Below are 25,840 nucleotides of genomic sequence, written 5' to 3' on the forward strand. Positions count from 1 at the left end.
GCCGTGTCAGAGTAATCTGAGACTGCACAAAGTGATGGGAACAAAAGGCTTAACACAATGTGGCATTCCTCAACCCCAGCCCAATTCCCTGCCCCACCCCCTCCTGACGTTCCTAGCCTCAAAGGAAACGTGCAACAATCACTCCACTCAAGAACCATTTGGACTGGAGAGGAGTTAAAGGGATAGTTCACCCAAAAATGAAAATTCTGTCAGTAATTACTCACCCTCATGTTGTTCCAACGCCGTAAGGCTTTGGTTCATCTTCAGAACACAAATGAAGATATTTTTGATGAAATCTGAGAGCTGGCTCAGTCCTCCATAGGCTTCTATGGGATCAAAACTTGCCGGCCCAGAAAAGTTATTAAGGACCTTGTTAAAATAGTCCAAGTGACTACAGTGGTTCAACCTTAAGTTTATCAAGCGACGAGAATACTTTTTGCGTGCAAAACCCCCCCAAAATAACGACTTTATTCAACTATTAATTTTCGTCTGTGTGGGCCTGAATGAATTCACGTAACAGCGCAGCGCTTCTGTGTTGTACGTCAGAACGTAGGCTCACTATTGGCCGACGCTGGTCATGTGTGTGATGCGTGTGAACACAGAAGCGCTGCGCTGTTACACTACGTGAATTCATTCAGGCCCACACAGACGAAAATGAATAGTTGAATAAAGTTGTTTTTTTGTTGTTGTTTTTTGCGCACAAAAAGTATTCTCGTCGCTTGATAAACTTAAAGTTGAGCCACTGTAGTCACTTGGACTATTTTCACGATGTCTTTACTAACTTTCTGGGTTTGCAAGTTTCGATCCCATGGAAGCCTATGGAGGAGTGAGACAGCTCTCAGATTTCATCAAAAATATCTTCATTTGTGTTCCGAAGATGAACGAAAGTCTTACGGGGTTGGAACAACATGAGGGTGAGTAATTACTGACAGAATTTTTTCAGGATTTCAGAACTGCATGAATTTTTGGGTGGACACTATCCCTTTGCACAACAAATTTGAATGCCGATCAATCAGATTCTTCTGAAAGTATGTGTGTGTGCATTTATTTAAAATATGCCTTGACTATGACTTGTTCTGTTTTCTGTTTCAAGAGTGTGTGCACAAGCATACCGTGACACATGACTGATGGACGTGTTGTCAGCGTGTATTTATCAGTCGTGTGGCACGGTATGCTTGTGGCTGATAAGGGTCTCAACAGTGGAATTTTGCTGAATTGACAGGAACAACCTGCATTGCAGCTATTCAGCTATGGTGAAACCTGTTGTGACTACAAACTAAGTTTGTTCTGTGGGGTCCAGCACATGATCACAACTATGGATATGGAAAATATTTTGTTGTTAGCAACAGACTATAATACTTTTTCAGTGAAAACTGGGTTTTTTTCATGCTTACATAGGCTGCCCTCTGTGGGTTGAAAGACTATAGTACCCTGTCTGTTTATGTGATTGACTGTGCAACCAGCAGGTGGCAGCAGATACAGTTTTTGGGCTCTTGAAGAAGTTTCCAAAAAAACAAACAAACAAACAAAAAAAACCCTACAGAACCAACTCCAATGAAGGTGAAATAAAACAGATTGGTAAAAAGAATAAAGTAAACATATAAACTACTAGAATGTGCTTTGTTTAAAGACACTGAATAAAATATAAACGGGAGTTTTCAGTTCAGTCTGTCTCTGTCCTATATGGAGTATTATAAGCTGTAGGCCTACATTGCACATAGTTAAACACCTTGACCTTCACTGTGATAAGATTGGCTCTAAACAAACACTGAAAATCAAGTTGAATCGTGCTGAACAGAAACGCTTATTTGAAATTACCTTTAACCAGTTCATAATGTTAGTTTATCGTTCTGTTTAATATTTTAATTTGGCAGTCAACCAATCATGAATTCAAATAATACGGCCTATGCAAATGTGACGATGACGCATCCAACGTGAGTGAAATGGCAATGCACTGGCATGGCATTAGCTAATTACTGGCATTAGATCTCAGGAGTTTTTCCGCAGATATGTCACCAACCGTTAAAGCATTACATGTATGCAAATGAATGGCAGGTAATAGTGTGGTATTGCATGTGGTTTTGCTTACAGTCTGGGGATCCGGCTGTGTTCACTCATGTTTGGTTCGTTTGATCTGGACCAAAAAAATATTTGGTCTGCTTAGCGGTTTAAAAAAAACAAACAATGTTTAGTAGCCTACTGATTGGTTGGCTTTTATTACGTGTTTTTCGTGACGCAACTTACCAAACATCTTTATTAACGATGTGTGCGAGACAAAATGCGCTCGTTGTATGTGCATAGGCACATCGATCCCATTTTTGTTTCGTTTACATGTCTTGGTCCGTGTTGAGTTTATATTTCATTCGAACCGCACCCGAGTTCGATTGGAAGTTTGGTGCAAACCATGGCCTGTTGCACAAAACTGGTTTGGTTTCAGTTTACCCAGGTAACTTTGAGATTATTTGGAACAAACTATGGTTTTTCAGGCTCAAGAATGTTGATTGGTTTTTAGCCATGTTCATCGTCACGGTAATTTAGGCTACACGGCTAATCTGCTCCGGAGCGGGTTTTATTCTGGGTTAGAGATCGCAAACCCAAACTGGACCAGTCTGATCCAATAAAGCCACTCCCTCTGTATCTCTCGCTTAACCCTCAGGTTGTGTTCAAAACCCTATAACACTTTTTTTGTTCCCGGTCAAAAATGACCGGCCTATAAAAAAATAGCTTATAAATCACTTGTTATGCTATATTATCACCCAATATTGGATTCAATCTTTTTGTCAACTTGTTCTCTTTCAATCAGGACTGGTTTTATATTTCTATTTGCATCAGATTTTTTTTTGTAAAAAAAAGCATTATTTTTGAATAATTTTGAATAATTTTGGAAATATTAAATAAAATATGAAAAAAATTGGCACTGTTGATCACACTAGTCTACTTTAATTTTTCACAAGGAAGTTTGTTTTGAAAACTTTTATTTTGTACAAAATGGCACATAGTCACACTTGTGGTGTTCCCCGGCCTACAAAAAATTGCTTATAAATCACTTGTTATGCTATATTATCACCCAAAATTGGATTCAATCTTTTTGTCAACTTGTTCTCTTTCAGTTAGGACTGGTTTTATATTTCTATTTGCATCTGATTAATCGTAGGCCTCATTTATCTGAGAGTAGGCATCTCATTTTTTGAGTAAAAAAGCATTATTTATGAATAATTTTCACAATATTAAATAAAATATGAAGAAAAATTGCTCTGTTCCCTTTCGTTCGGTAACTCCTACGTCACTTCGGTAGGAGTTACCAACGAATTGGGATCACGCTAGGGAGACCATTTGCCTTCAAGTTAAACTAAAATGAGCCAATTAACATTGGCATGCAGGATTTGCATTCCGCGCCCCGCCTGCCAGTGCGGGTATAAAGCGGAAGCGCGAGCATACACAAATCGCTTTCTGCTTCGGAGCCGACCGGTTGTGTCCTCTGAGTAAATTAGCGTTTGGGTTAGTGATTCTACAAGCTCAACAAATCTGCTGTTTCGAGACCTCTCTGTGTTGGTGTTACGGCGCTTCAGTGAACTTCGAGTGTCTCCCGGGTAACGGCTGTTACTTCACGCAATCTCCTCTTTCAAAGAGCTGTTGTCACAGCTGGTATCTGGTTGAGTGCTCACAGCGGGCTTGCAGTTTCGTTTTTTTTTGAAAGAGCAACACGAGTGAAGATCGCGTCCTTTTCAGGATGACGTTTCACCCGTGTGTTTCTGGATGTGGTCAATATCTGCCACCGGTTGATGGTCATGATCGCTGCCTCTCGTGTTTGGGCCTCGCTCACGCTGAGGCAGTGTTTGTGAATCAGTCCCACTGCGGGAACATGACCATCGCGATGCTAAGACCAAGACTGAGAACCCTCAAACGAGGGGGAGTCCCTTTGGAGATTCCCCGATCTAGTTCTTCTTCTGGTTCACTCCAAAAGAAGGCTACTTCGGCTAATCCCATTGGTGGTCTGAGGATCACAGTGAGGAATGACCCGCCGGGTGAAAGACCCCCACGGGCTCCTCGCTCCTCTGCATTGCTGCCATTAGAGCCTCCGCAGGAGACTGCTGGGCCATCTCGTGTGGCCCCAGTTGTTTCCTTCTGAGCTCCGCCAGAGGACCAGTTGTCGATCGCTGCATCGGAGGGAGAGCGGCCATCTTCTGGGGATGACGATCCGGCTACGTTGCCCCCTTTGGGTGTGGCAACGTTGTTCGAACCGGACCCGGAAATGGCCGCTATGCTTGCCCAGGCGGCCGCGAGTGTCGGGCTCGTGTGGAACCCTCCATCGTGTCCCGAACCCTCGCGGCTCGACGATTGCTATCTAGGGGCGGGCCGTGCTAGTTCTCAGCGCGCCGCCCCGGTTCCTTTCTTTCCGGAGGTGCATGATGAGGTGACGAGATCGCGGACGGCCCCTCTGGCGGCCAGACACATATCAGCTCCCTCCTCCTCCCTCACCACTCTCGATGGCGGGGCTGTGAAGGGATACGAGGGCATCCCCCCAGTGGAACGATCCGTGGCGATGCAGTTGTGTCCCAAGACTGCGTCCACCTGGCGGGGTAACCCCACGCTCCCCTCCCGCGCATGTAGGTTCTCTTCCGGTCTGACCGGTAAGGCTTACAGTGCATGTGTAGAAGCTGTTTCTGCCCTGCATGCCATGGCGCTTCTCCAGGTCCACCAGGCCAAGGCGCTCAGTGACATGCAGGAGGGTGGTACCGACCCAGGGGTGCTCAAAGAGCTGCATACGGCGACGGACCTCGCCCCCCGGGCGACGAAAGTCACCGCACGTTCCCTGGGCCGGGCGATGTCCACACTCGTGGTCCAGGAGCGACACCTGTGGCTCACCCTGGCCGATATGAGGGAGTCGGTCAAGAGTAGGTTCCTGAACTCCCCGATTTCCCAGGGTGGCCTCTTCGGCAACGCGGTGGAGAGCTACTACGCCCAACAGTTCTCCGCCGCCCAGAAGCAGTCAGAGGTCATCAAACACATCTAGTATCAACACACATAGTATAATGAGATATTTATAAGCAATTTTTTGTCATTTTTGACCGGGAACACAACAAGTGTAACAAGGTGACAAAACCCTCCCTAAAAAAGTATGAACATTTTCAAAAAACATTTGAGAAGTAGTTATACCCTTTGTGAAGGGAGTCACTAAGTTTCAGTCCAAAGGGATGACATTAACTAGTATTTTCGGGAAAAAGAAAATCTTGTCCGGGTCAAAATGACCCGAACACAACCTTATAGTGAAAAACTTTATAGACACAATTGCTCATCTTTTGCTAATTAGACTATATGAATTTTAATTACTTTTAATTAATATAATATTCATATAACTATAGTCTATTATTTGACAAGTAATATTAAACTTTGCTTTTAAATTAATATAAATGCAATGTATTCATATATAGTGCTGTTAGACAACATGTATTCATTTGAGCTCTTTGTGAATCTATAATTATTAGGCCTATTTCTTTGATTCACATCATGCATTGATATAGTCAGACATTTTCTTTCAACTGCCTTCTCAAACTTTCGCTGCAGCAGCAGTGTATATTCCTACCTTGTAAACGCTTTTAATTTCATGATCATTTTTAAAATGATCTCTTAATCTTCAGAAGAGAAATAAATTGCGCTACTCTTGTGCGAGAAGTGAATCAAACTGACAAGCTCAGTTGCCCCGTGAAGTGAATCAAGCTCTCCATGCCCCGTGTGATTGGCTGTTTGCCGCACGTGTCACACTTTCAGGTGCATGCGCTCAGAGTTAATGAGCAAACTGCAAACTGGATCAAACCTGAGTTGACAGAGAATGTTTATACCGAGGTTTGTGAGACCGCTGAACCTGATGTAAACCAGGTTGGATTTACCTGGATTTGTCAACTCTTAAGCTACTCTGATACTCAGAGTATGTTCAGATAGCTTCGTGCAACAGGCCACAGAGTTCGGTCGGCAGCTTTCACATTTATTCAAAAGAACTGCACTAACAGAGCAATCACACCAGGGTTATTTTGAAAAACTGAGACATTTCCCTTCGTTTACACGCAAACGGAGAATTCGCCTCTGAAAACGATTCTTTCTAAAAACTCCGGCCAGAGTGGAGATTTTGGAAAACTCTGTTTGCACGTTTGCATGTAAACTGAGAAAAATTTTGTTTTAGGCAGCCGACGTCACAGTATGCGACAGAACTTGCACCTGCGACCTGCGTCAAAAGTGCGACCTATGTTTACATTTTCATTTGGTTAAATCTTTGTTCAAAAGAGAAAGAGGAAGTGATTTGTTGCTGTTGTTGCTATTTTTGGGATTCTGATTGGCTAACCTGGGCTTGAGCTTCTCGTTACACTGCCATCTACAGGTTTGGCAAGCCCTTGACGGCATATATACACGGGTTCGTGTAAACCAGGGTTTCTCAAACTCGGTCCTGAAGGGCCACTGTCCTGCACAGTTTAGCTCCAACACTGATCAAACACACCTGAGCAAGCTAATCAAAGTCTTCAGGATCACTACTACTGCGTTCCAGTCCACTTTTAGACACGCACTTGCGAACTTCCCTAAGCACTTCCCCTCGGGGAATCCCTGCCGCCATTTTGAAGTGCGTTCCACTTCGTCAAGTGGACGAGGGAAGTTTAGATGGACAGACCCTCGTTCCCTCGATTTTGACCGAGGGAGCGAGTCTACTTCATATGTACACTTCAGGCACCTATATGTCCCACAATGCAGTACGATTGTGACGTCACCACATATCTCGTTTAATCACCACCACAACAGACAACTCTATGATATATTATATATTTTATTTTATTTTATTTAAAACAACCCAAACACACATATAACATTTGGATGCTGCATGAAACAAATTCTTAAAGGAAATTTTTTTTTAAATAATAAATCAACTACATAGCTGATTCCAAGTGATCAAGGGCTTAGGACGTTCCAATTCAGCCCATTGCAGTTTCCGCCAGTAGTGGGCACTCGCAATGACGTACATCCGAGTGAACGAGACGGAGGGAAGTTAGCAAGTGAAGGGCATGACAACTTTGGACTGGAACACAGCCTAGAAACTCACAGCTAAGTGTGTTTGATCAGGGTTGGAGCTAAACTGTGGTGTGCAGGACAGTGGCCCTTCAGGACCGAGTTTGAGAAACCCTGGTGTAAACGAACACTTTTCTGAAAAGTGCACGATGTTATTTTTGAAAACGGAGTGGGTGAAATGTCCGTTTATGAAAATAGCCGGCCACGTGCAAACGTAGCCTGAAACCAACATGCCAAGTGTGAACAAACCCTAAGGCCTTGTCCACACTAATATGTTTTCGCTTGAAAACGCATCTTTTTCTCTCCGTTTCGGCCTGCCGTCCACACTGAGACAGCCTTTTTATTAATGAAAACGAACATTTTTGAAAATGCTCTCCAAAGTGGATACATTTGAAAACGCCGTTTTCGCATTGGAGTGTTTGAAAACGATGACGTACATTTAGTCACGTGACACATATTGTACCAATAGATATTCATGTTTATACTGGTATTGTGCCATTTATGTGCTATTCACTTTCACATTGTTGCTAAAATATGTGACTTTGCACACTCTTCATATCACAGTCCTGCAAAGATGACAGAAAATGTACTCACATTTGCTGTCCTGCGGCAATACATTTTAGACCAAACATACAGTGACTTTTGTGAGGTTTTACATATGCACAGTAAGGTGAATTTAGCGTTTTCCGACGTTTCAGTGTGGATGAGAAACTTTTGGGAAACGCCTAAAAACACTAGTGTGGACGGAGAGCTTTTTAAAAATGAAAACAAGGTTTTCAAATATATCTGGATTAATGTAGATGTACGTGTGAATGCTGCCATGAAACACATGACCAAAACAACCAATCAGAACATGACACATTAGACAAAGGAAGCACATTACACAAGGGCGTAGATTTGGTTTGAACATTGGGGGGGTTGAAAAATTATTCTGCATATTTTTCATGTGATCATGGTATAAATATTGGGAGGGTTGTAATGCATATATTTAAATATTGGGGGGGTTATCTCCCCCCCAACCCCCCCACAAATTACGCCCCTGACATTACATGATCACATGAGGGAAATGAAAGCTTTAGCGTAAGTTCTGCCGGGAAGACTCAATTGTTACCTTCTCATCTATCCAATTACATTCTAATACTAGAAGTATAAAGGACCCGTACTTACACTTACACGTACTTCGCAGATGCTGAACGCTTTCACTCACCACCATCCACCCCACCACCACCAAGATGGTTTCTTCCCTCCACCAACAAGATGGCTTCTTCCCTCCATCTTCTCTACCACCGCAGGATGGTCCCTTCCAATACATCACGGGGGGTCAGCTGCGCCCCTGCCTTCATCTTCAGGCAGGAAATGCTGAATCCATACCCTCGGATTGCGAGTTACGGACGGGGTCTACGCCAAATACTTTATTGCATATATTGCTTGCTGGGTCACTAATAAATGCATGATTATTACAATATCTATTCTCCCGAGTCTTTCTGGTAGAAAAGGAAATACTTGACAAGGAACCAGAAAACATGACTGTGGCAATACAAAATAAAAAACATGAAACTTAAACGTGATACCAAAACCAAACATGACAGGAACCCCCAACCAGATTGTCAGACAGCCTGGCCTAAACCTATTAAAATGATATATTTTACATTAGCCTATCTAATAACTTTTAATAATAACAAAAGCAAATAATGATGGTTAATTTTTTTTGTTAATATGCTAATAGATAATACATATATTTGAATATTCATACTAGTATTGTTAATATGCTAAAAAAAGTGTTATTTTTAGAATATTGAATATTGACAATACAAGCTGCCTATTGTGTCTTTTAAAATTCACATTTTCTATATCCACATAATATACATTTGTACATTTAGAAAACTTTTTTAAATCTACTCCTTGGATCCCCAGGGGTCTGTGGACCCCGAGTTAAAACACTGGTTCCAAACAAACAAGCCTATATTATAGCATAAGCCTATATCAAGCATATTATCTTTATGTTGAATTTATACCTACTTTATAGGTCATTTGCAAATACATGAAAATCATCTAGAGGTCACTGTCCATATTAGCCAAACACAGTACTAAAACATTTTCATATCTATTCTGCTACCACTGTGACAGTCTGTGAGTATTATAGTTTGCTCTCAACCTGGTCTAACTTACAATCGCGGAATGACACTCTAAATCGGATTTGTGCTCGCTGAACATCGGCACACTAAAAGGTAACATCAGGATGAATGAATCATGCGGTCCTCCACACCCTTGACTCCTTCCCCCTCCCCATCCATCATCTCACTTGCCTCTCCAGCCTCCATATTCACTATCTACTAGTCAATTTTATTTGTAAGCGCTCCCAAACAGAGGAACTGTTTCACAGCGCGTAGGAGCAAGTGATTGGGAAACTGGGACAGAAAGTTGATTTGCATCAATTTGCAAAAAAGGAAGCAGGTGACGTGAGGTAATTGGACAGACAGATGATTTACTGAGCGCGAGGACTCGCGCACTGACAGATTCAATGCGAAATTACTGTGAGACTTTCAAAGAGGCGCGCGCTCGTGTTGCTTTTACGTCGATGAGGTGTACACGAAAAGCTTGTGTGCATGTATGAGACCTGGCGGTAGAGTCGATATATCGCGCTTATATAGATAAGCACAAGCTGAGGAAGAACTTGCAGAACTTTTTGGCCCCACCGAAATAGGACATAATGCCTGTTCGACGGGGACACGTTGCGCCTCAGAACACCTTTCTGGACACCATCATTCGCAAATTCGAGGGGCAGAGTAAGTGAAGACATGTTTATTTATTTATTGTCAAAAGTGCACTGAATGATGATGATTGACGACGATGATTTTTTAAATGATTGTTTTTAGGATTTGTAGATTATTACGATTTTTTTAAAAGTGTCAGAATAGCTGTATTGTTAAAGGTTTAATATTTTGAAACGTTAACTTTTTAGGATTCTCTCTCTCTCTCTCTCTCTATATATATATATATAATAGGTAATTTATACATATATACACACACACACACACACACACACATATATATATATATATATATATGTGTGTGTGTGTGTGTGTGTGTGTGTGAGTGTATATATATGTGTATATATGTGTGTGTGTATATATATATATATGCCCTATATATATTAACTTTTGAGCATTCTTGTCTCAAATATGTGAGTTTTTTTTTATTTGGTTCATTTACTGCAAGTTAAACCACAACAAAATGTCATATAGCCTAGTATATCACTCTTTCAGCAAGTCAAGATAAAACAGACATCCTTTCATCCAGAATGGCGGCTTTTTTTTTCTTCTTTTTTTTTACATGGATGTGATTAATGAATCTCTTATTTTTAATGTCCCTCAACAGATCGCAAATTCATCATTGCCAATGCTCGAGTTGAAAACTGTGCCATTATCTTCTGCAATGATGGCTTTTGCAGCATGTGCGGCTACACACGAGCAGAGGTCATGCAAAAGCCGTGTACGTGCAGTTTTCTGTATGGGCCGCATACTGGACGACCAGCGATGGCCCAGATGGCCAAAGCCTTACTGGGCTCTGAAGAAAGGAAAGTAGAGATCTGCCTATACAGAAAAGATGGTACGTTTATGTGGGGGGTGTTTCTTTAATTTGCATATTTAAACATTCATTTTGTTGAAGTCATTACAGTGACACTAAAAAATGGCAACAAAAAATGGCTAGAATATAGTAGGCCTTTCATGCTATGACAACAGGCAATAAGTTCCTTTGACCACAAGTTGATAAGAAAGCGAATTTATGCACTTGCATTCATTTAGTTTCATAGTTTTGTCTATGAATTGCAACCTGCATTCAGAGTGTTTTGTTGGACCCACTACTACTCATTCCCTGAACATTACATTATTTAATTTAGCTGAATCCTTCTGACATTTGATGTGTCCCATGAAAATTGATCTTTGAGTATAGCATCCTTTATTGTAGATGCTCAACTTACTGAAAGTGCTATTCTAATTATTTCTATTTCTGTCCTCTCCTATTTAAAGACATCATTTCTGGATGATGTATTGATTTCCAGGACAGCTGGGAGTTTGAGAATAGGAACAATAGACATAGAAGACATAATTGCAAAGGACAATTTCTCACTATCCAGATCAATTCCCAGTTCTATCCAAATGTATAATGGTTGCATAAGGGCATCACAACATTGTGTCCTCTTGTGGTGCTCAGGACAGAGGGCAATGCAGTAGGGATTTACAAGTTAGTAACATTACAACATCCATGACCTCCTATATAGAAATGCTCCTATATGACTTTAGAGAATATGCTAAAATGTTAACAGAGCTGACAGGGGCGGTTTCTTCATTAGGGCGATTGGGCGTCGCACCACCAAAGTGTGTTACGCTAGCAGTCACTGTTGTTCTGCCTCTGGATATAGTCCAATCAGCGTCAAGTCACGTTCTGTGGAGTACCGCCTCTTTTTGGGCGATTTCACTCTGGCCGAGAATTGCCCAGAGTGTGCCCGTAGACTTCCAAAGTACAAAATACAAAGATTTTTTTTTTTCGAACTGCAGGGACTGCAATGCACTCTCTATGGGTTCTGGGAGGGCTCGCACTAACGTGCTTTCATCATCATACGGAAACTTCACTTATGCAGCGATTGGTGGAAACAAATATACCTCTATTAATAATCTTTAAGCTGAAGTGACATCCAATAATTTCCTCAGTACATAACTTACATTTCACAGACATATTCGCCATCTGTTAATGTTAGAAAGTCAAGCAAATATTTCCATTTTGCTGTCATGAGTGGACGAGCTTCTGTAAGCTAAACTTCCGTGAAGGAGCGCCGGGTGCGACAGACGGAGGGCAATAGAATAGGAGCGCAATAATTCTGCCTAAAATATATGTTAACACTAAAATAAATATATTTAGCTAAAATATTTGTTGGTGCTAAAGAATTTCAAACCTACAAGTGTATTTTTGTTATCAGTTTTGTTTTTATTTATTTTCTTTTTAAGTTTAGTAAATTTAACTACTTCTTTAAAAAACATTATTTAGTTTTTAGGTTGTAATGTTGCAATGTTAGAATGTAATGTGATTTGACCCCTTTTTTTCAGATAGACTGCAAGGTAGACTATATGATATGAAATATATATATATATTTTTAAATACAGTTTTTTTTTTTTTTTTTTTATAGAAAAAAAAAAAGGTAAATGCTGAGATTATACCATACATTGCCATTTAGCCCAAAAATTCAGATTTCTTTGGCAATTGGCTATTGCCCAACCCTATAACTCATGGCATGCTTTAAATGCTGAATTTTCCATTTTTAGCTAAGCAGTAGGCTAATGATACATTATTATCACTGTTAAATGGTTATTTAACAATTAGCCTATCAGTCCTGCATTAATAATTCAGTTTGTTTGCGCCCCCCCAAAACATTTTTTTTTAGCACCAGCCGCCACTGAGAGCTGATTAACATAATTCATAATCCATCCTAAGGTTTAGAATGTCCCAGCAGGGTATTTTTCCACTGATCTGGATGTTAGAAATACTTCCCAATGTGACCCTGCAACCTAACCACTCTACATTTCTCAGGTGTGCTCAGGCTACATTTAGTTGTTCCGAAATATGAGACCTCTCTGTTTTCTGACTTTCTTACATTGTCGTCTAAATCTCATTACAGTATGTCATTGGTAACAGTAAACTTTAGGATATATATGTGTACAATCATGTCTGTGGTACTGTAACAGTATATAAACCTGTATGTAAAATCCATCACCCTGCACCTACCAAGATTGGACGTCATGTTCAGTATGCGTATTGGAATCAATAGCCAGCCCAGAGGCGTTGCAATAGGTCAGGCAAGCCAGGCAATTGCCTGGGGCCTCGCGTTTTAAGGGGGCCCCCGAAGGCTGATCATTCAAACAATCAGGAATGTTAATATAAAGACGCAGCAACGTCTCCGCATTCCCCCATAGTGGGGCCCCTCTCTCGTTACGCTGGTTATGCTTTTACCGCCTTGCCTCAGCAGCCTTTTTCAAACTGGAGCAGCGCTTACTCGCAGTATATAGAAAATGCATGATTTGATTTGTTAAACATGAAAAGGACTTATCCGCCTGGCATGGCCACTCGCTCTAACGTTAATATTGATAAATGTTCGCTATTATTAGGTGCATATACAAGTGTTTGTGCGGAGTGTGGAGCGCATGACATGGAGGCGCAGGCGCAATTACTTGCATTTTCCTATAAACAGTGGAAACAACTTAAAATACTCCATAATTTCTGGCCATACAGAAAAGAATAATACATCAGTCGCAACTACTTTTATTTGTGTAAACTCACAATAACAAGAAAACGTTGTGCTTTTGTCAAATAAAATAAAACAATCAGGGCGCGCTTTCATGGTCTCAAAAATAAACCGAAACACAGCGTATACTAGCCTCACATACATGAGAAATCTATATAAAGCTTGAAATGTCCACTTTTAAAACGAAAAAATTCGAATCGAAAGCAAAAACCGTCTGATTATGTAATCCGTATGAAAGATGCATTTCTTTCTAAAGGCGAATCCACTTTACAGGTGAGATGTATGGAGATATGTTTGTAGCCGACACTGATTTAGAAAACACTAGTTTATTAATAAACAATTAAAATGCCGTTATTTTTTAAGACATATTTATTATCATTAGCCTGCTTTTACTGCCAGATTTATGCATGCGTTTGAGTGCAGAATACTATATTCCTCAATGCACCCTGTATTTAAGCAGAAATTAATATAAACGTGCGATTAGTCGACTATAATTGCTTAAATGAATGACTACTAGTCACTATAAAAATCTTTAGTCTATGGCAACTCTAATCAATACATTTACTATAGTTTACATTATTTAATTAGTAATAAGTATCCAGCTCTTTACATCAAATCAGTTGAGTTAACAATTAGTTAATGAACTAATAAAATGATAAACCAAAGATTAAATTAAGATGCTAACTATATATTTCTTGCTTGTTCCACCACGCAAATGACTGTTTTTAAGGTGACAATCTGTTACACATTTGAAGATTTATTGTAGCCTATCTTGAAGATTGTTGTATTGTATCTTCTGTTATAAAGATGAAGATTGACATTTCGTTAATTAAAAAAACAAGCACATAATGTTGTAAAAATTAAACAACTTATGTTCTGTTAGATGTTCTGTGTTTTGACTACTTTTTGAATTTTGTATAATAATATCTTTAGGTAATGATGATATATTAACAAAAAATCATATATATTATATATAAAACATATATAAAATACACATACACATGGTTCGCCTCTGTCAATAGCCATATAAATATAAACTATTGTTAGGGTTCAGATGCCATGTTTGAAGGTTTAAAGGGTTAGTTCACCCAAAAATGAAAATTCTGTCAGTAATCACTCACCCTCATGTTGTTCCAACCCCGTAAGACTTTCGTTCATCTTCGGAACACAAATTAAGATATTTTTGATGAAATCTGAGAGCTGTCTCACTCCTTCATAGGCTGCAAGTTAATTGATATCTGCCAGCCCAGAAAAGTTAGTAAAGACATCGTTAAAATAGTCCAAGTGACTACAGTGGCTCAACCTTAAGTTTATCAAGCGATGAGAATACTTTTTGTGCTCAAAAACAAACGTTTAATTGTCAAAAGATCAAGGAAAATTTTAATTCTCAGTTCATGACCCCTTTAATTAGTCAGGAAAACCACCTAAATACTGCACTTCAAAAGATATTGCATGCAAATAAAACACAAAGAACTTTTCTCAGCAGCCTTCTTCAATAGCCTTCAACATTAAATATAAATTATGATGTGGTTTTGTGTGCGAGTCAAAAAAAAACCTTAAAAATTAATCAGCAGAAAGACTTTGCACTAAGATTTTTTAGATACTCTAAAGCATAAATACAAGAAGATGTTGACGTGTTATAAATGTGTAGATGGCTATAGTCCAGAGGATCATTTATTACTGCAAACTAATGTGAGGTAATGAAGGTGTCATGGTCAGTAATAACGTCCTACAGTCTGGAGAGGACTACTGGAAGTTTCTACACAAATTACCTGCTGGAAGGACACACGAAAAGCTCCTCCGAGGGAACTTTGAAGGATAATGATGCTTCAGCGAAAAGCTGCAATACACCGAAAGGCCATGGGGAAATATTCAAAACCTTCTAAGGATAAAACTAGTTTAATCAGCATAAATAACAGTTTTGTTACCCAGTGCATAAACGTCCGTTTTCCCGTAAAGGTACTCTTGTTGCCACAAAGATCCTTGCCTCTGAAGACAGTTCTTGGGAAGGACGTTGAAAGCATGAGCGTGGAACTAATGGTGGTTGCACAAGTAATCCTTTAACACAAAAGAGCAATTCCAAAGTCGACTCAATTAGTGAATCCCTTTTTAAAGTGTGTTGGCCCTATGAGGTTTAACTGTGAAGAAAATGACTGTGAACTGTATAAAGCATAGCAGATTATCCCTTAATAATGACCCCTGGGGCAGTTTGTGCTCTTGCAGTAAATGATCTGGGGGCGACTTTTAATAAGAACTCCCCATTTCAATCTTTGCTTAAATTTTTTTCTTTTATATTTGATAAAAAATAATGGTATTATTCTTTTTACTTCAAGTAATACTTCACTAAAGTGAAAATTCTGTCATTTATTTGTTGCATGCCTTCATGATGAGTTATTTATAGTAGAATAACCAAGCTGCTTTTTCTTAATCAAACCTAATGGTCTAATGGTGCATGTATGTCAAGCAAGGGCAACATTTTCATCTGTTCTTCACACACACACAAAAATATGACTTCAGAACATTCTAAAAAAGTGCTGCATAAGTCATATGGACCACTTTTTTTATGATGCTTTGCTTTTTATCCTTTTTGGAGCATGTCAGGCTATGATCACACTGTCTGTCCAAATCTGAATATTTGTGTATCCAAATAATCGAAATTATTGACTGTTCACACTGTATCGCAACTGTTCAGATCAGATTTCTGTGTCCCCAGGTGCTCGTTTTCCAGAATATCTGCATTGGTTTCTATGGCAATGACGTTGTGTTCGTAGGTATACGGCAAAAACAACAACAGAAACGTGGAGGGGTTTGCAATACAGATGTTGCCTTATTTACAACATGACAATATGTAGCCGATGCGCTGAACTACCACGTCTTAATAATAATAATTCATTACATTTATATAGCGCTTTTCTCTGCACTTAAAGCGAGAATACATATGGAAGGGGTAATCTCCTCAACCACCACCAATGTGCAGCATCACACCAACTTATTGGTGGAGAGGAGACAGAGTGATGAAGCCAATTAGTATATATATATGGGGATGATTAGGAGGCCATGATGGACAGAGACCAGTGTGTCTGTGGCAAGGAATTGCAGAGAAAATGGGAATCGATGATGAGTTTAAAGTCTTAAGCATTATAGATAGTTGTGTTGCTGGTGTAGTACCAAACTTTATTTATCTGAATTTAAGCCTAATGTTGTATGTTGTGCAGTAGACAAGGTTTAAGCCAAATGTGCAAATGTGTTAAACCCTAGTGTGGAGGCATGAAATGTGAAACATCGCTTTATAAAAGATAATCTAAATATTATAACATGAGCAGTAACAACCACATTTATTATAATAACGCAGAACTGCTGAATAATCAAACATTCTAAAACATGACCCATTTATGAGTGTAACAAGGAGAGGTCCAATGGAAAACCTCCGTTCAACGCATAAGACAGAGGATGACCCTGCTCATCAGTCTTCATATTCTGGTAATGGCCTCCTCTGCTATAATTAGACAGAGTAATGACTGAAACCATCTCTAGGAGTTAATTATTTAAATGTCCGTTCTTCATCCCTGAGCTCTCATAGGAGAGTCTATCAGAAAGCCCTCTTCAGCATTCAGCTGAGTCTGGAGTTTCTTACTTAAAAGATGCTGATAGATTTTATTGACTTTTTTTTGTTTGCTTGTTGCTAACCTGATCTTGCAGTTAATATAACCATAGGATCAAAGTTAGTCAAACTTTCTGAATGCTTTGTAAGTGAAAATGATCAAATATTATACGTTGTAGCTATATGTTGTTGTAATATCATACTGTAGTCTAATTCTGTTTTTGTGTTGTGTACAGTTTAGTTATAAAATATGTATATGTGTGTGTATATATATATATATATATATATATAAACTATTGAAATAAAATAAAATAATAATATATTTTTTTTTTATTATTATTATTTTATTGTAAAGCATTGTATTTAAAGCTTTTTTTTGGCACTTTGATTTATTGATTACGTTGTGTTTGCTTCGATGTGCCAACTGTTCAAAATTAGTTTCACATGTCAAATTCCGAGGTATTTTCAGAGCTGCCAGTATACTTTGGCAGGCTTGTAGTTGCTGTTTTTCTGAAAGGAATCATGTATATGGCAGCAGTTTAACTTAAACCTCAGGCTATTATCTAAATTTGCATGCAATTTGTTTTATTATGATATTCAAATCCTACGAGTAAATCGAGAGGATAAGCAAGCACAAGGACTGGCGATACAGAGCTGCCTGCTACATCTCGCTTTCTTTATGTTATTGCAGCAGGTATTCAGAATAATAAATAGTTGTCCAACATGCAAGTAGAAAAGTTGCATGAGATCTATGATTGTAGAGTTCTGCAAATTTCTGCAGAATTTATATGCAACTCGTTCATGAAGTTGCATAAATCCCTTGGCCAATGTGTATTTTTTTATTACGTTTCCTAGCTAATTTGATAATACTTGCATAGATGTGACATTGATGTAATGTATACAGGTAAAGATAGAATATATTTTTGCTTTCTTGGCTTTCTTCTTTTGCAGCAAGTAAAAGTGGCCTAATGGAAAACAAAGTAATGATTCATTGACATGGAACGTGTAGTTCAGTGAGTGAGTCATATGTTGGTTCACTAAAGGCTGTGACAGATTCTATGTAGGCCTCTACATGGAATGAAAAAACAACAAACAAAAAATAACATAACATTATCAGGACACTAAGGGCCAATCCCAATTCTACCCCTTACCCCTTCACTTACCCCTTCCCCTCTGTTTTGCGTGTGCACGTGAAGGGGTAGGGCTGTCTCAATTCTCTTTTGGTTGGAGGGGTAGGGGTAGGGGTAAGGGGAAGGGCCAGATAGCCCTTGAAAGGAAGATTTTTCGGGACCACACTTCAAACGAAGGGGTATGAGAAATGTACCTGCATACACCGGCTACAGAGGCAACATGACTGCCAATAATCATTTTCTTTGTCACATTCAATCTTGTGTTCATATTTACGGTCATGTTCTTCAAAGAAACAGTTGCAAAAAAATCGTTAAAGTTCGTTAACAATATGACGCGTGTAAAAAGCAAAAGTTTGAAGCGAAGTGGACGCGTGAATGAGGCGAATTCGCGTCCACCGCGCCGCACTAAACGCCTCATTCGCGCCGCAAGACCTCCAGACGCGTGTAAACGCGTCTTTTAACATTGAAATCACTCGCGCCAGACGCTCTATTCGCGTTTGGTGTGAACGCAGCTTTTAGGCGTCGAAGATATCGTCATCTTCGTTATTTTCTGCAAACTTCAGAAGAAAAATACAAAAAATAGCTGTAACTCACGCAAGACTACAGCTGACGACGGCATCTTGGAAGTTTGTAATAAACATTGGCGCATCTCCTGTGACGTAGGCGCTAGCGACGATGTATAATGACATGTAACGGTGTAGTAGTGGTGTCCCATTTCTTAGGGAAATATTTTCACCCCTACGCCTTGACACTCTGTTTCAAGGGGCAAGGGTAGGCGAAGGGGTATAAAATAGAATCGGGATTGGGCCTAAATGCCTTGTTAATCTGCAAATGATGAACCTTAGTGATAGAAAGGTCACAAAAAGCATTTTAAACTGATCAATTATTCTTTTCTCTCTATAACCACCACTTCCAAAAGGCCATGTGGTTTTCTAATTGTAATGGCTGGTTTTCTGGAATATCTAGCTGAAAGCACAGGATGAAAATTAGGGATGCACCGAAATGAAAATTCTTGGCCGAAACCGAAAACCGAAAAAGAGGAAACCAAGGCCGAAAACCGAAACACCGAAAGAAATTATGCCAATTATTAGTACCATTGCATTTATGGCTATGACTGTGTACTAACTTTACTAAAATCAAGGCATTGCAATTGCATAAATTAATATAAAAGTTTCAAATAATAAATCAATTAAAATTGTATGCAAATATTTATTTAGCACATTGCAAAGTATATAAAATTAAATGTTTAACTTGACCCCACTCATGTGTACATTAAATAATAATGTAAAAGCCTACTGGCCTGCAGAAAGGTTTAAAAATTAAATGTTCTCTCATAAAAACAAAGTGCATTTAGGCCAATACTGCCATAGCCCATAATAATATCTGCAGCTATGCTCATGGACGTGAGTTGCAAAAACCATAAACAGCTAAGGTAAACACACACACCTCTGAGAAATGACGGCTACTCTGGTACACGCAACTAAGGTCTCTCGCTCCCTCTCTCTGCCGCGCGCGCGCTACGTATGCGCGCTCATGCTCATTCGCGATTCCGGGAGATTTAAACTAATTTGCGGGCATCAGGGAGCCGCTATCAATACGCGGGAGACTCCCGGAACTTCCGGAAGACTTGGGATGTCTGTGTTTTGAAAATCGCTGTCCGTGGGTCACTCTCGGATATATTGAAATACGTCCACACCGCAGATATGTTGCTTCAGACAAGCACGTGCTGGTCGCGGTATCTGCTGTTTGCGTCATCACAACATTTCGGCCGTATTGTTTCGGTGATAAAAGTCTTTCGGCCGAAAACCGAAAATGCACTTTTGGGCCATTTTCGGCCGAAAATGTTCGGTGGCCGAATATTCGGTGCATCCCTAATGAAAATGATACAGTGCATCTAAAACTGAATCCTCATGACAGACAAGAGGATGTGGTGGAGAGGAGGAGCAAGATGAGGGCGTGTGTCAGGCTTTAGAGCCACTAAATCCCATTATTAATTTCAGTTTTCTATGGTGCTTATGTTCTTATGAAAACAATACAATTTCCTCTGGTGGCATTAACCTCCCTCGTCCTAATAGCCTCTGTCCTTGGTACTGAAAAAGCCAAAATCCGATTTAGTTTGTAAGGTTTGCAAATGAAAGCTTGTCTTTTTTTTCATGGATGTCAACAGACATACCTTGACATTTGCAAATTAAAGCACGAGTTAATCTTGAGAATGTGTGTGAGCATCTCAACTTGCAAATTAGGCACATTGACCTGGTCACACCCTTTTGTTTTTCACCTGCAATGTTGTATCTTGCGACATTTCAATATAAAATGTATTTATGGAGCACTTAACCTGTATAATAACACATCAGCATTTGTTCTTACCTGTATTGGTCTGGTATCTTATACACTGTGAAGATTATGACGCAGAAGATGCTGGTCTTAAGCAGCAGATGGTTATGCTCTCTGTGTCTGTGTTTTACAGTAGCAGATGCTGCTGGTATGAATTAAATGATTTACAGAGGAATAGAGAAGTGTTTCACTCTTTAATCCCTGAGAGATGGCACCATGTTCCCGGTTCCATTGTTGTCCTGCCTGCCCTTGAGTTCATCTCTGTTGTGAACCACTCCTGGCTATCAATGCTGGCCCATCAGACTGGCACAGAGAGGGGCTGATTGGTTTGGCAGTGTGAGAGAGCATGAACCACAGTGCCAATGTGGGACGGCTATCAGTTGCCACAGTGAACAGTCAGGGCTCAGGACTTCTGCCAAGCTGGTCATCACAGACCTTAACACAGACCTTCTACGCACTCATAGATTGTGATGGCTTTTGTGGTAAACGTGTTGTGAAAAATAATAAATCCACTTAAATACTTGTCATCTGTTTGAATCATCTGTGTTTGGAATCTATTGTTGTATGCTGTCCTCTAGTGGTGACAAACATATGAAGAGATTTTTCTGTACTGATGTCAAGTGACCCCAGAATTTCTGAATGAGTCTCTGAATGTGTGGCCATTATTGCAAATGTTCAGATTTCCCCCTCTCAACGCAGGTGTGTGTTTGCCGTGCCTTGTGGATGTGGTTCCAGTTAAGAATGAGGATGGTTTAGTCATCATGTTCATCCTGAACTTTGAGCTGGCAGGTCAGCCGGACAGACCCATCGACAGCTCACCGGGCAGAGACATCAACCACAAACACACCATCTCCTGGCTCTCTAAAGGTACTCAGATCGGACTGACAGATTTAATTCATTACATTATATTGTATTTGAATTTCAGATTTGGTGTTGCTTCCTCACGTTTGTAAAGAATGTGTGACAATTATGTTCAGGAATATTTTGTATTGTTCAATTAAGTGATGCACTTTAGTAGTAGTTCCTTGTAACTTAAAGGATTGTAAGTTTAAATTCGAGATGATCATCATTTTTTTAATGATCAATGAAATTGTTTCTTTACGTTTACATCTCCGATAACCAAAATACAGTTTTTTTTTTTTTTTTTTTTTCCAATACAATACAACAATAAAAAACAGGCATTATAAATATTATAAGTCTTATGAAGATGCATGAATATTTGAGTAATAAAAAAACAGATAGATAGATCTATCTATCTATCTATCTATCTATCTACTGTATCTTCATTTCCACCATTGAATAAAACATTTGAAAAGATAATTGCAACATTTTATCTCACTTTTTTCTCAGAATTGCGAATTGCATAATAAACTCGCAATTGCATGTTATAAAGTCAGAATTGCGTGTTGTAAACTGCAATAAATTGATAAAAAGTTGCAATTACCTTTGTTATTTTTTATTCTGTGGCAGAAACAAGCTTCCGTAGTCTGCCTATCTGGCTCTTACTGAATATGTTGAGTAAATTATGTTAACAAGTTTCTTGTCCTGTGAACACGTTGTTTCCTGCTTTTCTTTAGAGACCCACTAAGATTAAGATAAGATTAAGATATACTTTATCACAATCACTAAATGGTGGTATTTATTGGTAGACTTGTTAGACTATTGTCATAATCCATTTAAATTATAATTTCATGTTTTTTCTGGCAAAACATCTATATCTAATATAATGGCATATTTATATGCTGCTTGCAAAACATTTTATGGTGACACAATACACACCTATTTTTAAATGGCCATCAATGAAGATGTATTTAGACAGCAGGATGGTTACAGCATCGCTATAGCAAGTATGGGACCCCAATTCATGAGCTACCATTATTGTGTTTGAATTATGCAATGTAATGATGATCTGATCAAATACTTAACTTCCTATGTCCTCAGCAAGAAGACACAGACTCAGGCTGCCTTTGCCCCTGCTGCGCTCCCTGAGTGGCAGTAAACAGTCTCTGCATGAAGATTCTGAAAAAGGCTACATGCAGCCGATGCCCCATATGGGCCATGAGTCTGTAGCCCTGGACAAACTGCTCTCCCTGCCTGAACGCTCTGCACTCGGGGGATCTCAGCTGTTGTTGTGGGAAGATAAGGCTCAAAATGAGCCTGAAAGTGAGCCAAGGCCATCAGAAGTGTCCCCTCCCCTGCCTCAGGGCTTCTCCCAGTCCTCCCCGCGTCTGCACAACCTCACCTCAGAGGCCTGTCCGTCCAGCTGCAGTATGGCCCACAGCCGCTCCTGTGAGAGCTTGTGCGGCATGCGCCCCTCACCCTCCACCACTGACTTCAACTGGGACAGGAAGCTGCCCGTCAGACCTAGTAGCACAGGTGATGATAAAACCAATTGGCCAATTAGCCAAAGACCATGTAGTGATATAAGATAGCAGCACCGACAGTCCAACATGTACAGTCCAATTAACAGTATAACAGTCATTGTACTAGTATTCCAGAGAGCCATGTATTTATTGAAAACAAATACATGCAACATTAGTTGATGAGATTATTTAGACCTTTGTTAATTTTTTCCTTCTAGGCGCCATGCACCGCAAAGCCAGCTTACAGAATGCTACTTCTGACTCAGATCTCATTCGGCTCCGGACCTCAGTTCGGGGTCCTCAGATATCACACAACTTAGATATGAAGCCGGACCCCTTAATTGCTGTTCCGCCCAGTGAGATTGACATCATCGCCCCCTGCAAACTAATAGACCGGACCCATAATGTGACAGAGAAGGTCACTCAGGTGAGGTTTTTCACTCATACGGTTGCAGGATGGAAGTCTATTGTGAGCAAAAAGCATTGTGACTTATTAAGAATGTTTTATTGAGAATCATTGAGAATGTGATGTTTTAAAACTGCTCAATGACAAAATAGGGAATTTGCAGGAATGTTAAATAATGATCTTTAATCCTGAAAATATCAGATGTAGAGCACAACAATTCTCTGTGGTATGAACTTCTGTTCTGAGTATTTTACTGAGGCTGTTTTAACTTCTGTTTTACTGAGGCTGCGTTTACACTTGACATTAACATGCGACCTGTATCCGGATGTTGTCCACATACGCATTGAAAAGACAAGTGTAAACGCGCTTCTGATCGGAATGTTATCCAATCAGTGTGTCCAGGTTCGGAGGTAGTCGAGGACGCATTGTGATCGGATCTCAGTGTAATGTAAACGTAATCCAGACAGCATGTCTGCAGTCACAGGTGGACGTCACACAAAACCCAGCCACTGTCATTATTCCCCCTCCTCTCTCCAGGAATTGCTGCACGTAGCTGTGTGGTTTTGCGATACAGTCGAGTGCGAAGTACATCGCAAATGTACTAAAATGTTTGCCTTCGCACCTGAAAGTTGCAGAACCCCACCATTTCAGGTAGACTTTGCACCGGAGCCATCCTTTATTTTTTTTATTTTTTTTGGGAATACGAGATCCAATCTAATATCCAGATACAGAAGGCACTTGATGTGGACAGGTGTAAACGCACCATGTCCTGATTGGCTTATGATCCGATCTGTTTGATCGGATCACGGTGATCGCATGTTAATGCCAAGTGTAAACGCAGCCAGATATTTTGGGGTTTTCAATGGCTGTTGTCTACACTACCGTTTAAAAGTCTGGGGTCGGTAAGATTCTATAATATTTTTGAAAGAAAACCCTTATGCTCACCAAGACTGCATTTCATATAATCAAAAATACAGTAAAACCATAATATTGTGAAATATTATTATGATTTAAAATAACTGCTTATTTCATTTTAATATATTTTAAAATGTAATTTTTTCCTGCAATGACAAAGCTGCATTCAATACTCCAGTCTTCAGTTTTACATGATACTTCAAAAATCATTCTAATATGCTGATTAGGTGCTCAGTAGCCCAAATGTTTCTGATAACTATCACTGTTGAAAACATTTGTGCTTCTTAATATTTTTTTTGTAGAAACTGTTATGCATTTTTTCAGGATTCTTTGATGACCAGAAAGTTCAAAAGTACAGCAATAATATATCAAGCAGAACTGCTACTTTCAGCTTTCGGTTGCAAATGAGGAGGAAACGGATCTAAATGCAGCAGTTATATAAAACAAAACCCGCAGAACACTAGAAAACTAGGAATCAGAACAATCGATTAAAGCGCAACGAGAACAGACAACGGACAGAAAGAAATCTAGAGCTTAAATACACAGACAAACCAATCAACCAAATGAATAACAGGTACACATTAATCAAAGCATGAAAAACCATAGAAACGAACTGAAAGCTAGGGCTGTGTCCGAAATCACCCCTTATACCCTTAAATAGGGCATTATTTGAGGGAACAGCCATTTGTAGTGGTGTCTGAAACCATAGTGGATGTTATCATTCAATCCCACAATGAACTGCAATAGCGAATGTACAACCGATGTACGCTCAACGGCAAGAGAAAATACCCATAATGCACTGTGACAGAGTTCAAGATAAACCTGTTTATCTTACTACTGGAGCTGCCAGTTTGATAAATTTCAAATAATTATTAAACAGCAAGCACAAACTTCTGGCACACTCCGTGTCCGAATTAACTCACTCGTTTTCATTCACTCCCTCAAGTGAACTATATTAGTGGACTAATATAGGGAATAGTGAATGAGTGTGTAGGGGACGATTTCGGACACAGCCTAGGACACAGAACTAAAACATGTGACGAACCCACCCAACACAGAAACAAACGTAATCGGTTACTAACGTAACCTCGGTTCTCTCTAGAAGAGGGAACGAGTATTGCGTAAGTTAGCTTACGCTACGGGAAAGTCATCTTTTCTCGAGATCTGAAGCCAAAAAATTATCCTTAATTTTTATAATTTTGTCAACGCAGTGCAGCAGCACGCAGACCTAGGGCAGGCTTACTAGCGTGCCCATTGGCTGCCCTGCGGAAACTGCAGCAGCCTATCGCTGAGCCTTAGACGTGACGTCACGTCCAATGAGCGCGCTTGGCGCGCCTCATGCGTCACAGCCCGCGAAAGAGGGGGTGTGGCTTAGCGTATACAAGCGAGGCTCAGAGGCTGCTTCACTGGTTTCTGTCGCTGAAGCGAATGAGCTCGTGGCGCGAGCACGGCGGGTTACGCAATACTCGTTCCCTCTTCTAGAGAGAACCGAGGTTACGTTAGTAACCGATTACGTTCTCTTACGAGAGGTTCTCTCGTATTGCGTAAGTTAGCTTACGCTACGGGAACTCCCTTGTCAACGCCGTGCGCGCCCAGCATCCACTAAATGAGTCCCAGGGGAAGTCCGGGGAACACGATGAGTGGGAACCGGGCGGCCAATAGAATGGCTAGCGCAGTACATAAGCACACACTAGGGCGCTCAGAGCGGCACGGCCGGTCTGAGCTGATAAACCCTTGTATAAT

The 25,840-nt window shown here is 40.0% G+C and overlaps 1 protein-coding gene across 2 annotated transcripts in view; it reads left to right on the plus strand.

The window, feature by feature from the left end:
• The first annotated feature begins 9,684 nt into the window (after positions 1 to 9,684).
• kcnh2a (potassium voltage-gated channel, subfamily H (eag-related), member 2a) overlaps positions 9,685 to 25,840 on the plus strand; it is a 56,214-nt gene continuing 40,058 nt past the window's right edge. For both annotated transcript variants that reach the window (XM_082172509.1, XM_082172510.1), the window contains exons 1-5: positions 9,685 to 9,836; positions 10,429 to 10,659; positions 21,113 to 21,280; positions 22,355 to 22,789; positions 22,995 to 23,203. In XM_082172509.1, the coding sequence (XP_082028635.1) occupies positions 9,761 to 9,836; positions 10,429 to 10,659; positions 21,113 to 21,280; positions 22,355 to 22,789; positions 22,995 to 23,203 (1,119 nt within the window). In that variant the 5' untranslated portion in view covers positions 9,685 to 9,760. The remainder of the gene's footprint in view (positions 9,837 to 10,428; positions 10,660 to 21,112; positions 21,281 to 22,354; positions 22,790 to 22,994; positions 23,204 to 25,840) is intronic.

The sequence above is a fragment of the Leuciscus leuciscus genome, assembly GCF_965113295.1.
Source record: "Leuciscus leuciscus genome assembly, chromosome: 6".
Classification (NCBI taxonomy): Eukaryota; Metazoa; Chordata; class Actinopteri; order Cypriniformes; family Leuciscidae; genus Leuciscus; species Leuciscus leuciscus.